The sequence below is a fragment of the Myotis brandtii genome, unplaced genomic scaffold (genome assembly GCF_000412655.1).
Source record: "Myotis brandtii unplaced genomic scaffold, ASM41265v1 scaffold1105, whole genome shotgun sequence".
Classification (NCBI taxonomy): Eukaryota; Metazoa; Chordata; class Mammalia; order Chiroptera; family Vespertilionidae; genus Myotis; species Myotis brandtii.
The window spans coordinates 1,269,289-1,284,665 of NW_005353770.1; the positions used below are offsets into that span (position 1 = coordinate 1,269,289).

Genomic DNA, 15,377 nt, shown 5'->3' on the forward strand with positions numbered 1-15,377 from the left:
GAGAGGGCACAGGCCGGGCTGAGGGACCCCCCTTCCCCACCGAGTGCACAAATTTTTGTGCACCGGGCCTCTAGTATACACACACACACAGACACACACACACACACTGTAGTTAGAAGAAATTCCACATAGCAAAACTTGGGTTTGGGAATTTCTTACTTCCCAATAGGTTCCAGGTTTTACCTGCTACTTTTTTTTGCCATTAATTCTCTACCATAGTGTGCCATAGCTGTTTCTGGCTGAGAGCAACTTACTCTGACTGGTGGCATCTGGGAGGAATAACTGTGGTAGTATGTAAAACTACCCAGAAATCAGAACTTTGAAGTAATGATATAGAGATAGTTTTATATTATTCAAGTTAATAGACCTATTCTTTATTGAGCAATACAAGTAGTATGTGGTTTTTAAATCTGTTTTTAGATTTTTAAATCCTATTTGTGATAGATTTTTTCTGTGACTAAAGATGTGAAGTAGGTGTTTCTAATTCCCTTGCAAAAAATAAATAAAATTTATTGTACAATGCTAATAGTAAATCTTATTATTGTTTTCAGTTTTTGTGCAGTACCTGAAGGCAGTGAAAATGACATGCGATTTGTATACTGTGCTTCCTGTATTTGCTATATGCTTAACAATTGGTCTGGCATGGATATGAAAAAGGCCATCAACTATATTAGGAGAAGTATGGTGAGTTGTGTGGCTAAATTGACTTTTTAAAATATGTTTTTATTCATTTTAGAGAGAGAGTAAGGGATATAGAGAGAAAGAAAAACATCGATGAGAGAGAAACATCAATTGGCTGCCTCCTGCACACCTCCTACTGGTGATTGAGCTCACAACCAGGCCATGTGCCTGACTGGGAATCAAACTGGGGACCTCTTGGTGCTTGGGACAACACTCAACCAACTGAGCCATGCTGGCCAGGACTAAATTGACTTTTTAAAATGTTGTTATTGTTGGTATATTGGGGCTATTGCATGCCTCATCTCTTCCAGCAAGAGTTTGGAAATAAGGGTAATAAGATTGCTTTCTGAGTATGTCATATATTAGACCAGTCATATAGAAATAGTCTTCAAGGACAGATTTTCTCCTTGACCATTAAAATTAAAATGTGATCTGATTGTACCTAAAGAAACTATGTATTGCCCTAGCCGGCTTGGCTCAGTGGATAAAGCGTCAGCCTGTGGACGGAAGGGTCCTGGGTTCAATTCCGGCCAAGGGCACATACATGCCTGGGTTGCGGGCTTGATCCCCAGTGGGGGGCAAGCAGAAGGCAGCCGATCAATGATTCTCTCTCATCATTGATGTTTCTATCTCTCTCTCCTCCCTTTCTCTCTGAAATAAATAAAGAAATATATTTTTTTAATAAAAGAAACTATGTGTTTTTCAGAAAGAGAATGGTCTGCCTTAGAAGCAGGAACTATGTATTTTTCAGAAAGAGAATGGTCTGCCTTAGAAGCAGGAAAATAGTAAAATCTCAAAGGCAAATATTAATAGTCCATCCTAGCAGGGACCACTGAGGAGCCTTGGCCAAGCATATAGGACATTATGGCATCCTTGGTGAGATGATTCCTATATTGCGTGTGAGGTGTGAGTTCCTTAAGCCATTTTGACTTGCAAGACCCAAGTATAACAAGATTGACTGGGCTGACAATAAATTTTTTAATCACTTTTGGTTTCTTAGTAATTTTTTTTAATCTAAGGTTTATTTTAAGGAGACTACCAAGTAGATATGTTATTCTTTCACACAATATAATTTAATCTTTTTATCGATAGCTATATGGAAATCTTAATCTCAGCTAGAATTATTTTTTATTCTACTTTTTAGTCTCTTATATAAAACTGGATAAATGGAAGTGCTGCTTCCCAGGTTTATTGCTTTCCAAATATTTTGATGCTCAGATTGTCCCAGATTTGGCCAGTGAGAACCCCTTCAGCAAGCTCTTTGCCTTTTTGACATAGCCCCTTCATTCTTTGAGCATCTCTTTGCTTTGAACAAGATATTTCTAGGTTCATCTTTTTCTTTTCCAGCCTCAGCTCTGGACTTCGTCATTTCTGCAAGGAGCCCTGGTTCTTCTTATTGGAGGGTGGGGTTTAGAAACCAGGATTTGTCCTAATATCAATGTGCTCATTGGTATTAGGACAGTGTTGCTTCTAGCCCCTTTCTCAGCAAGCAGAGGTAGGAAATGTATATATGTATGCATATATACACAGACGCTCCCTTAAACACATCTATTTCTATTTCTGTATCTATTTATTTATATATTTAAAACCAGGAGTTTATATTGATACTTGAGATTTCAATCCAGCATCACAAGATTCATTTTAATCCTCCTCTTTTCATTTGTCAGTGCCCTTCTCTGGCACTGACAGAGCTTCATTATCCAGAATGATTCTTTTTGCTTAGAGCCTGAGGGTATATATTCAGAATATTATATTTCACAAATACTTAGTTTACTTCTTTTATTTTTCCCCTTTAATATTTTGGTATTTATTGGAGAAAAAGTGTGTTTCACTTTGGGTTCCTTTTTAGGACATACCCCCTCCCCCATATACACACATACACACACTCTTTGTTGATTTTATATACTTAACATGTGAAATATTAACTTCCCCTGGCCAGGTGGCTCAGTTGGTTAGAGCATCTTCCCATATACCAAAGGTTGCAGGTTTGATTCCTGGTCAGAGCACATACCTAGGTTGAGGGTTCAATCCTCAATTGGGGCGGGTATGGGATTATTTCGGATGAGTATGATTGACCATTTTCTTAACTCCACTTCCCATCTAAAAGATCAATAAAAACATATCTTTGAGTGAGGATTTTTTTTAAAAAATGAAATATTAACCTGGTTCTGAAAGTCAGAACGATACAAAAATGTATATTCAGAGATTGTAACTCATGGGGACCTCCTGTCCTTTTCATCATCCACTCCCATTTTTAACCACAATGTTTACCACCTTATTCTCATTCGCTCTGTAGGTAACCATTCGTACTAATTTTTGATTTGTGTTTCCTATAATTTTTTGATGAGCATATGTGTATATTTTTATTTCTCTTTCAATTTCTTACTCAAAGGTACCATACCATAAATACTTTATTGCAGTTTGCTTTTTTCACTTAACATAGCTTGAAAATCATTCTGTATAAGGTCATAGGGATTGTCTTCATTCCTTTTTTAGATATATTAATGGTATTCCATTGTGTACAATGGTATGCCATTGTTTCTTTCAGCTATTCTATGTGTAGAACACATATTTTCCAAATACAAACAATGTTGAAATTAATATGATTTTCTGCATATGTGCTTATGTATTGTTCAAGATATACCTCTAGGGTAAATTCCTAGTAGTGGAATTGCTTGATCAAAAGTTAAATACATATGTAATATTATTAGATATTCCCCATTTTCTTTACCAAAAGTACAGACTACTTTATATTTTCATCACTGTATGACAGTACCTGTTTCCATACAGCCTCACCAATGAAATGTGTTGTCTTACTTTGATTTTTACCAATCTGGTGGGTGTTTTTTTAATTTGCTTTTATTACTAGAGGCCTGGTGCATGACATTTGTGCACTTGAGGGGGGTGTTCCTCAGCCCGGCCTGCACCCTCTCGCAGTCCAGGAGCCCTCGTTGGTTGTCCGACTGACAGCACTGCCGCGGAGGTGGGAGAGGCTCCCTCCACCGCTGCTGCGCTCGCCAGCCATGAGCCCGGCTTCTGGCTGAGCAGCGCTCCTCCTGTGGGAGGGCACTGACCACCAGGGGCAACTCCTGCAATGAGCATCTGCCCCCTAGTAATCAGTGCGCATCATAGTGACCAGCCGTTTGGTCGATTTGCATATTAGCCTTTTATTATATAGGATGAGTAAGATTGACCATTTTCTTAACTCCAGGACTATATAAAACAGAACCACAGGCCAAATTTAGCCTGCAATCCTGGTTTGGTGACCTCTAGTTCTAGTCTATTATTTGCTTTTTTTCTTTAGATATTTCAAATTTGTGTATGTTTTTTTTTCTTTGCTTATCTTTCATTTCAGCCACTTTCTCATTGGCCATTTTTACTTCTTTATCTCATTTTTATTCTCTTGGCTATTTTCAGTCTTTCTTTAATGTGCCTTATTGTCTTTTCATTTGAGACTATTATTCTTTAGGCATCCTGTAATTTAGTCTTCATTTCTCAATTTATTTTGTCTTTTTCTTCCCTCTCTTTCCTGAAATCATTTAACTCTTTTTTATTTCTTTTTACTGATTATCCTTTTCTGGTTTTCATTTAAAATTTTCTTTTCACATTCTCAAAACTTGTTTGAAGATATGTAATTGAGTTTGGGGTGCTGTATGAGTTTTCTTCCACTTTATCACTCTTTGGGGGGAGGGTAAGGCAGATTTTCATATATAAGATGTTTTCATTTCAGTTGCTGTGTTTCAGCTTAGTTACTTTGCATAGATTTGCCTTGTTTAGTCATTTAGTGGATTGTGTTTTCTTTCAAGAATTCCTACTTTGATTGCCATTTTTTCAATGCAAAGAAACAAAATTTGATTTTTCTTTTTGATGAGTGTTGGCTGTTTTTTTCTTTTTTAGTGATAGGGAAAGGATCGTGAGTTCTATGATTTTTCTGGTGGAAGAGAGGTTTTTTTGTTTCCCAAGTCTCTAAATTTTGCTCTTTTGAGTTTTCCTTTGCATACTGCCACCTTGACTTGCACACTCTTAACTCCCTTCCCTAAAGTTAGTGCTCAGTTTTACCAGAACTCTTTCAGTTCAGGCAGTTCTTGTTTTGCATGGTCGTGCCAGACTGTAAATGATGATCATGCAAACTAAAATAATACAAAGTGATCTTTGTTGTCAGCAGTCTCCGGTGTTTACCTATGCCGCCATCTTGGTCTCTCCCGACTTGCACACTCTTAACTCCCTTCCCTAAAGTTAGTGCTCAGTTTTACCAGAACTCTTTCAGTTCAGGCAGTTCTTGCTTTGCATGGTCGTGCCAGACTGTAAATGATGATCATGCAAACTAAAATAATACAAAGTGATCTTTGTTGTTGTTCTTGTTAAATCTCACCCAAAGATATTTTTCCAATTTATTTTTAAAGAGAATGGAACACATACATTGGTTGACTCCCAAATGCACCCTAACTGGGGCCAGGGATCAAACCTGCCACCCAGATACGTACCCTTGACTGGAATCGAACCTGTGACCCTTCAGTCCATTGGCTAACATTCTAACCACTGAGCAACAGGGCAGGGCTTGTTAAATCTCACCCAAATATATTTTTCCAATTTATTTTTAAAGAGAATGGAACACATACATTGGTTGACTCCCAAATGCACCCTAACTGGGGCCAGGGATCAAACCTGCCACCCAGATACGTACCCTTGACTGGAATCGAACCTGTGACCCTTCAGTCCATTGGCTAACATTCTAACCACTGAGCAACAGGGCAGGGTGATACTAAGTGGTCTTAATCATTCATAGGGAAAAATTATAATTGTTCTGTGACCTTTGCAATTTTTTCAACATTAAAAACTCTCCTGTCAGTTATAAATTTATAAAGAATTTTTTAATGGTAACGCCAATATTTATTTAGTACACTGTAATTTAAAATATTAGCAAGATTGAGAATTAAAGTGTTTTCTTTGTAAAAAAAATTTATCAAGAGTAGTTTGGACAGTGCTTTGCGTCTTCTTATATAACTTACAATGTGGAGCAAGCATCTTTTCTGTCTTGGTAAATGATCATACTTCTTTATAAGTTTGTATCAACTTCCAACATTTTATCTTTTGCATTTTCATTATATGCAGTGAATCTCTGTGTACCTCTCAGAGTTCCTTTTTATGTGAAGTTTCTTGCCATCATCACTTTTCTAAAATATCTTCATTCTTTTCAACACAACTGCTTTGTTCATCCATGTAGATATTTTGCCTTTACTTAGTTCTTCTGACTGTAGCACTGCCAGCATTCTCATGATCAGCTGTTTCTTCTGTAACTCTGTGTTTGATCTCAGTTTCACTTCCAGTGTTTATGCTTTTCGTTTCTTTACTGCACTTTCATCTTTGGTAGACACTATCATACCTCTTTTTATAAATTGTCATGTGGATTTATCACTAAGAGACACTTGCTATGTCTGCATGAACTGAATAACATGTGCAGTGACAAATTACTAACAGATTTTGAAAAGGGTGATGTGATTGGTCACTTGTCATGATGCATATCTGTTATTTATGTAGTGATTTGTGGACTGAGGAACTAGCAACAAGTTTGTATTTTATGCAATTGCTCATAGTTAATGTATAAGTGGTTACTGAAATTTGAGCCATATTGTGTTATTTAAGCTATGGAACCTTGAGTTTGTGCATATTGGAACTGTGCAAAGCAAGGACTGCCTGTATTTTGCACTTAGGGTAGACTATCTCTTTCAGGTAGCAAGTTTAGATCAGTCTCAGACTTGCCACTATCTCTCCTCCTCTCACTTCCTCACTGTTTTTCAGATTGCCCTTGCTCTCTGCAAAAGTGTTAGGAGTGGGAGAGATGACTTGCTAGGATTTTGATGTTTCTATTTCTATAGATAGGTCATTTGAAGCTTGAACATGTCTTTAAAACAAAAACTTAGCTTTGCTAAGGTTTTATTTTTATATAGTTGTATTGTTTTGATTTTGTAGGATATAGGGAGATTAAATTTTAGGCAGGCACCACTATCTAAAAGCCTTGAAATAATTTTATTTTGTGTTTTAATGATTTTTGAGTATAAAATCTTTACATTTTTCTTATGCTCATATATTCTTGCAAGTGGGAGAGGAGTAAGAGTTGGGTCTTTTTATTGGGTAGAAATTGTAGATGTGGGTGCCATCTTTGAATAATCTATTTTCAGAATGTGCCTAATGTATACATTTAGTAATTTGGTGTTGTTAATAAGACAAAAGCAGGTACTTGAAAATGCCTACATCTATTATTTGTGAAAAGAATGCATATTTTGGAAGACATAAAGGAGACAAAAAAAATAACATGACAACTTATTTATTATTATTTCCCTATTAAACCAAATAATGTTTTTCTTTTTCAGTCCTATGACAATGGGTTGGCACAGGGAGCTGGACTTGAATCTCATGGTAAGGCATCTTAAAATAAATGAACATGTAGTTTCTTTTGTTTCTTCAAATAACGTCATGGTATCTTCAACATGGAGGACCTCAGAAGTTTGTCTCAGCTCTTGGTGCAGCCTGACCATCTTCCTTCCTACTTCTTTCTTTTGACACTGTTGTGCCACTTTGAACCTCTTCTAGGTCAGTAATCATTTATAAATTACTCAGACCAGAATTTTCATTAAAATATTTTGGGGTGATTTTTTAAGATACTGTTAGAAAATAGCAAGTTTTCTTCTTTGACATAACACTAGAAGGGTAGGTGCAGGCTATTAAACATGTATCAGTGAATTTGTGAAGAAATGAAAGATTTTTATTTACCTTCTTTAATATAATTATCCTAAGTCATAGTCATAAAACATTTTTCCTCATAACATATGTTCAATATATACATTGATATAATCTCTCCTTCCACATTTTTTCCTACTTTTGGCAGAAGCAGAATAGAGAGATAATAGTCACTTAGTTTGTCAGCACATCAGTAGTCTGAACTCTTTCAGATTGAGTATTTTCACGTGGAAGTAAATAAGTTTCCATGCTCCTTTTTAAAAAAAGAAAGAGGCTAAATCAAGCAGACTCTTTGAGTGAACTCCTTGTTTCCTCTTCATCACAGCGTTTATTTTTGTGCTCACCTGTTGTGTCCATCCCTCTACCAGCGTGATACAGTGGAAAGAACAGGTCAGTTTTCAGGTCTCATCCTTGACACCAGCTGTGTGATCTTGGCTGCTCACTTAGTATCTCTGAGGGTTTCCTCATCAACAGAGTAGAAATAATTGTCTTTTTATTTTATTATTAGGATTATATGAGGTAAAGTGGGTTGTAAACTATAAAACATGTATAAAAATATTTTTTTAAATATATATTCCTCGATCCCATATCCTTGTACTTTCCCTGGAACCTTGTCCTATCGGGTATCTTTTTCCCTCTCTCACATCTTTACTCCCTCTTTGATGTAGGTATTTGTAGTGTGTGTCACTAGAACTGTATAGAAGACTGTCTTGGATTTTCCTCTGAGGCCATATTGTAATTAGGACACCATAATTCTTGTGTGTGCCTGAGTCTGTATGTGATTGGCAGTGGGGCAAGCTAGCAGTAGCAATTATGTCACTGGTCATCACTACTTGGTAAGGAAGGATATATTTACAGCCCAAATAGGAAATCTGGCATCTATAAGAATTTCTGAAAAAAGGAGACATATGTACTACTATCTGTAATACTTTAAACAATAAAATAAAATTTCAAAAAAAAATTTCTGAAAAGATAGGGTCTGGTCATCATTATTATAAAGGTTGTTAATGGGCACTCTAGCTGAGAAGACACCTTACCAGTATAGGAGACCTGTGGGACAGACACTGTTCCCAAGAAATTGGGATTACATTCTGTGGAATGTGAAACAGAGAAGGGTCCTGTCAGGAAAAAAAAATCTTGCTGAGTCACACAAGTAGTGATTTTGAGTCAGTACGATTTGCCTAGGATTGTACCCATCAAGATTATCAATGACTGTGATTCATGCCAAAAAGTTCACATCCTTCTTCTAGCTCTAAATTCACCATGGTAGGTTTGAGGCCTAAAGCCCTAGAGGAGAGCTTCCTAATCAGAGTGCTGCAGTACCATAAATGGGTTCTTGGTGTGCCAAGCTATTGCTCTCTTAGCCTTTGTGGCAGCCAAGAAGCCCTGGGTGTCTGGAGCCCCTGGTAAGATGGCCTTTGGCTCGGAGCACCCTCCTCAGGACACCTCAGGATGTTCTACAAATATCAGATACTCTTGTTCTTTTTGTGCTCTGAAGTTAGATAGGCTGAGAAGTACTATTCTAGAGGACTTTGGTATAGCCTTCCTTCCCTGTCTCATTTATCACTATCTATAGTGGTAAGTAAAACCTCTTCCTAAATAGTAGTCCTGCAATTTGGTCTCTCTGCAAAGTCTTTGTATACTTCCTTTTTCTTCTTTCTATTGTTAATCTTTTTTTTTTGAAATTATAAGGGAAAGTTTATTTAGAAAACGACAGGTGTAGTAGAAGTGAGACAGCTGGGCTGCGTAGGCTCAGGAAACAAGTTACAGGGGTAGAAGACAAGCCCTTGGAGCTTAGAGAGTAAGGCAAAGGTAATGCCTGGGGAAAAGTAGGTGGAAACAGAAAGGCGTGGGTGTGCTCCCTAGAGGGAGAGGGAGCTCTTTCTATTGTTAATCTTTTTAGAATAGTGGTCCAAATATACTATTTGCCTTTCTACAAAAATGGCTTGTTCTTTAATTTTCTGTGTGAGGCTTCAGTAACTTAGGAAGTTTCTCTTTTAAAGTTATGAGCGGTCTTTATCTCAAATCCAGTTTCTTTCTCATTCCTTATCTTTATTGAAGCTATTAACCTCTGCTCCTTCTTTCTTGAAATATCACATTCTTTTTGTCCTGCTTCCTGACAAGTTGTTTCTGGCTCCTTCACCATTTTGTTTCTTCCTCTGATTTCTTTACCTCAGCCCACTTTCTTCTTTCTAAATCTCAGGGTTCTTGTACTTGCTGGGTTTTTTTTATAGATTCCTCCAACCTCAGCCCTCGCATACACCTGGCTTTATTTCACATCCTTTAGGTTTGGGTTCATATGATATTTTTGGATAAGCCCCCTGTTTACGGTAAAATTGCAAACCACCACCATACTGCCTATTTAGAATCACATATTAACCACATATTCATACCCTACCCCTTTCTGGCTTTTTCTGCATATCACTTTTTTATATTTTAGCTATTTGTTCATTGTCTCCTCACATAATATAAGCCTCATGAGAATAGAGATTTGGGCCTGTTCTATTCACTATTGTATCCCCACACCTATAACGTGTGGCACACAGTTGAATGAACCAACAGATGGTTGTTTATCAATCATCCCTGTGTTGATGGCATTCAAACTATGTTTCCAAACATGTGCTATTGCTTCTCAGCTGCATAACCCCCATTCGGTCTCTTCAGCATCCCAAGCTGCACATGTTTAAACCATTCCTCTCCTCTTCTTCCCAAACCTGTCCTTGTTATTCAGGAATGTGAAATTGCTACTACCAGAGAAGCCAGAAATCCAGAATGTTGGGTGTGTAATCTCTTGTTCTGTCATTATTTTTTTGTAATTTGCTAGTCACACCAGTTGTCCCACATAAGTTACCAGTTTATTATATTTGGTCTACAGACTAAAAGGAAAATAATTTTTTTTTTATTAACTGCTACTCTGTGCCAGCTACCATTTAGTATCATTTAATCCTGACACCAGCCCTCTAAGAGTAGTCATCTTTGTATTAGATTCAGAAAGGCAAAACCGTATGGATATGAAAGAATAAGGATTTATTATAAGAATAAGATTTTCCATCACTGTAGAAGGAGATTGAGGAGTAGAAAGGTCCTAAAATGAGTAGTTGGTGGATTTGGGAAAAGTCACTGACAAGCCCTCCTGAAGCACTGGCACAGGTGGGCAAGCGAGACCTTGCAGGGGAATCTGAGAAGTCAGGCACGTCCAGCTGCCAGAGTGTGACTGTGGTGGAGGAGTCTGCGGAGGGCTGTTGCTCCTGCATCTGTTTATGGGCCTGGTGTCACAAGGGCAAGAAGTAAGAAAAACTTGGATTCCAAGTATATGGAGAATAAGGTCAAGCAGGAATCTGCCAGCACTTCTGCCTTTGTCTCCTGCTGCCCCTAAAAACAACCAGGGCACTGACTACAGCTTCACTTCCATCTTACAAATCTTACGGATTTCTCTAACTTCAGGCCATACAGGAAGTTTTGCATAGCTAAGTTCTTATAGTACAAAACCACCGCAATAATTACTGCCATTTTACTCAGAGAATTTATTATAGGCTGTAGAGAGACTGTATTCTCCGGTGTTCCTTCATGCCTCTTCACCTCTGGACTTTGCTAGTTCATTCATTCATTCATGCATGCATGCCTGAAATGCTTCCCCTCCGCCTGTCTTTTCTTGATTCCCTCTTTTTAACCTTCAGAGTTTTACCCATCTTTCTATGCCTGGTTCCAGTGTCACATTTTCTGAAAACCTTTCATCATCTGGTGTCATTCCCACCTCCATCCCCTAAGCCCTGAGCAGTTTCTCCCTTTTCTATATTTCTGTAATACTTGGTTCATACCATTTTCATGGTACTTACCTCAGTTTATTTTATCTTCTCTGCTAAATTGTAAGCTGACTATGTCTTATTCATGTCTTACTCCTAATGTGCTTGTATATCGTAGTTGTTCAGTAAGTATTTAATGAATAGCTTATTCGGTATTCCACTCTGTATCTCAAAGCAAAAAAGGCTGAATTTGTGCTATGTACTTCGCCTACAATTTGGTAATAATCAAGTTTCTTCATAATTCTGCAATCTAAATATTATTTAATACACTGTTATTTTGTTTTATTAATTCATCTGCTCTTCTCCAACTACTGCTTAGCCTGGAGCCCATTTGTCATGAAAGCTAAACAGGCACATTATACCCTTCTAGGTCATGATCATGTAATGATTCTATTTATCCTAGTGATTCTCTTATAATAGCACAGTTCTGGTGTTTGGGACAAATTGGATTTACCTGATTTGCTAGGATTAAAACTATTCTTTCTCTCCCTGGATGAATAATATAAACGTAAAAGTTCAGACAAATTAATTTGATTCCATGATTCTTTTAAAATATCTCTACTCTTAATCCAGAAGAGAAGTAGTAAACTCTCTTTGGCTTAATTTCATCTAAGCATTCAGCTTCTTTGAATTTACCTCACTTAACCCTTTTCATGTGATATTGAAGTATAAAATGGTGTACTTCTTTATGTAACTATTTAGCTTTCTACTTTATATCTAGTTATATTTTAGTTGACCATCTTAAATTATACATTTCAGAGTACATAGGTTCTTTTCAGATAATTTGCTATATACAAATAGATACTAAGAGAATGCTTAAGATTGAGCTGTAAAACCTTAGGGGAGTAAGTTAACTTATAACTGTATTACACTTTTAAAGTATTAGTAAATCATAGCATAAAAAAACCAGAGTCAGGGACACCTTTGGCCTGCACCTGGAAGAACTTAAGAAGAACATTGTTAAAAGAGAATCTCTATGGTCCCTTCCTGTGATGTTTTATGATTGAGACATTGTGCATACATTAATTATTTATACAACTAAAGCATATCACTTTAGGTGGCAAACTTTTAGCAATTTCAGGTGGGAATCTTTCCCTTATTTGTGCCTTAATATTTTTACTTTTACTAGTATATGCCTCTGATAAGGAAGGTTATTTTCATACCTTCTTCAACCAAGGCATAATAAACATAGTTTAACCTTTACTTGAGGAATTCAGATCATTACCATGAGAAGCATTTCTTGTATTGTACTTTAATATAATAATGTAAAATAATATTACATTATTAGCAGAAGAACATAGCACAAATTCACCCTTTTTTGCTTTTCTTTTTTTTTTTAAGCTTGTGGGAATCATTGATCTAATCCTACTTAATCCTCAGAAGATATTCTATTTGAGTTCTGTACCTGATATTTTATAATATTTCTTAATTTACTTATTGTCAGGATGTTATTGTGATTCTTTCTGTTTTATGTCTATCATAAGGCTTTTAATCCAGGTTTTTAGAACTAATTTTTTTTGGAATTTTGTGAAACAGCCTCTTAGGGGTAAATTTTGGTAAATGAATTTTAGCTTAAAGTATAGACTTTGTAATTACTGTTTTTGACTACTCAAAACCCAAACTTCAGACATTAATATTTTCAAAATCTGGTGATTTGAACAAAGATTTACTTTGAATTGTGCCGTTTTGCTTTAAGAGTCCTAACAAAGTAATTTGCATAGTAACAGTTAAATGTTTCATTTTACCTTTCCGTAGTTTTAAGGACAACATGCTATTAGTTTTATGTTTAATCTATATATATAAATGGCTAATATGCTAAGTGTCCCTCCGTCTGTCCGACCGGTCACTATGACACCCACTGACCACCAGGGGGCAGACACTCAACACAGGAGCTGCTGTGACACACACTCGCCATTTACAGAGAAACTGCACAGACCTGGTGCCAACAATGCAACACTTGGCTTCCCCCAAGTGGGACACAGGCCCAGCCATCACCCCGGAGCGACAGTCCACCAAATTGCAGCCAACACTGCCATGGCGCAAAATGTGGCCCACAGAACCAAGATGGCGGCATAGGTTAACGCCGGAGTTTGCTGCCTCGAACAACCACTTCAAAAATACAACTAAAAGACGGAACGGACATCATCCAGAACCACAGGAAGGCTGGCTGAGTGGAAGTTCTACAACTAGGAGGAAAGAGAAAAGCATACCGAGACTCAGAGGAGGCGCAGTGCTGAAGTGAAATACTAAGGTGCGGAGTGCATGTGGAGCCGGCCAGCGGCGGAGGGCGTGGTTGTTGTTTTCAATCAGGAGGGAGTTTCAGACTCTGAGCTCCAGATCCGGGCGAGTCTCTAGGGACCCAGACTCAAACGGGAGAAGCAGGACTGTCTGGCTACGGTCCCTCCGAGGTTTGCAGCGGTTGCTGGGACAGAGAGGCAGAGCCCCTGGGGACAGACTGAGAGCAGCCATAACTGCTCCCTCCTCCCCCCTGTTGATCCCGTGGGACCGTCCATCATTTCAAGAACTTTCTTGCCAATATCATGAGCTTTTGCCCTGTTTTTCCTTCTTGTTACATCCAGTCTTGAATCAATGTTCCTGCCTTCTCTGCACTGTAGACCGCTAGGTGCTGATAGGAAAAACCTACAGCAGTCTTGCAGGTTGGTGCCCCTGCATATTCATGGTATCAACCTCAGCTGGGCCTACACTGCTGCCCCACATTCTCTGTGCTCCTGGGTAGTTCTTCCTCTCATTCTTCGAGTGGCTATTTTAGAGCTTCCTCAGATACCCACTCCATCCTTCTTCCCTCACTCTCACCTGGTGCACTCACTACCTATTTTATAAAGAAAATAGAAGCCATTGCACAGCTTCTCCTCTGTTTCTTTACACTAGCTCAGCAAACTTATCTTCATCCCACCCGTCATTACTCCTTCCTGAGCTCCTGTCACACTGGAATTCCTATCCTTCCTGCTCTCAAACTAATCTTACCACCGATGCCCAGCTACTGCTCAGGGACCTCTTTCCATCTGTTATTCCGTCTCTTGTCCTCAGTCTTTCCCTTAATTGTTTTTGCTCCAGCAGCATAAAAATATGTTCTGATTTCTCCCATTTACACTAAAAAACAAAACAAATTCTGTCTACTTTCTCCTGAGCAAGCACTGTGTCCTCTCCTTTTAACAGCCAGACTCCAGTTCTGTCAAAATCTGCACTTCCCACTCTTTCCTAAATGTTAATGCTCCACAAGCTGCGGTTACTTTCCTAACCTTTGTGCTGCCAAGAGGCAATGGTTCTCTGAGCCCTCAGAATGGCTGCGTGGGGCCTGGGACTGTTAGAGCCTGTGGCAAGCTGACTCATTGGTTCTCTAAATCCTTTCCGGTTTACCCGCACATGTGACTTTTTTTTTCATATCATGTTGTTGGGGAGGTGAGATAGTAATAATTATAATCGCTAATATTTATATAATTCACACAACAACCTATGGTATAAGTTCTTTTAATCCTTATCTTATAGATGAGGAAATGGAAGCAGAGAGTCAATAGTTTGTCCAAGTTCACACAGCATATGGTAGAGCCAGGATTTAAACCCAGGCATTCTGGCTCCATCCAGAGTTTATGCTATTACCATTAAAGCACTGCTTTATATTTTTGTCCTTGCTGGCTTCAGTCCTGCATTCCTCAGTCATTACATTTCTTAACTTGGCTTGCTGTCATCATCTGGCCCAGCTTACCTCTTTAGCTTTCATCTCCAGCATTCTCTCCATTACTGCTCACCTGTGGCATATATTCCCTTTCCCTTAACAGTCTTCTCGTGTCATCAGTCATGTAGTGACTACTTAGATTTAAGTAATACCAATTCTTTGCCATGTGTGCTTCATATTTAAAAAAATAAAAAATAAAATGTGGCCCACAGCCCAGCCCAGCCCAGCCCGGAAACAGTGGCCATGGGCATCGAGTAATGACATCACGTAGCAACGTCAGGCTTCCTTTCTCTAGTGACTAGCCTCCTTGGAGTTTCTTCAGCCCAGGAATACAATTTGCTTTATAGCCAGGTGCAGATACTTTATTTTATTTTTATTTATCTGTTTTTTTTTAAACAGACAAGTACTTCTTTATATATATATACTAGAGGCCCGGTGCACAAAAATTTGTGCACTCCGGG

The 15,377-nt window shown here is 38.1% G+C and overlaps 1 protein-coding gene across 5 annotated transcripts in view; it reads left to right on the forward strand.

Annotated features, from left to right (window-relative positions):
* The window catches only part of PGGT1B (protein geranylgeranyltransferase type I, beta subunit), a 53,002-nt gene that overhangs the window by 20,212 nt on the left and 17,413 nt on the right, over positions 1–15,377 (forward strand). For all 5 annotated transcript variants that reach the window (XM_005857361.2, XM_014544302.1, XM_014544306.1 and 2 more), the window contains exons 5-6: positions 552–684; positions 7,053–7,098. In XM_005857361.2, the coding sequence (XP_005857423.1) occupies positions 552–684; positions 7,053–7,098 (179 nt within the window). The remainder of the gene's footprint in view (positions 1–551; positions 685–7,052; positions 7,099–15,377) is intronic.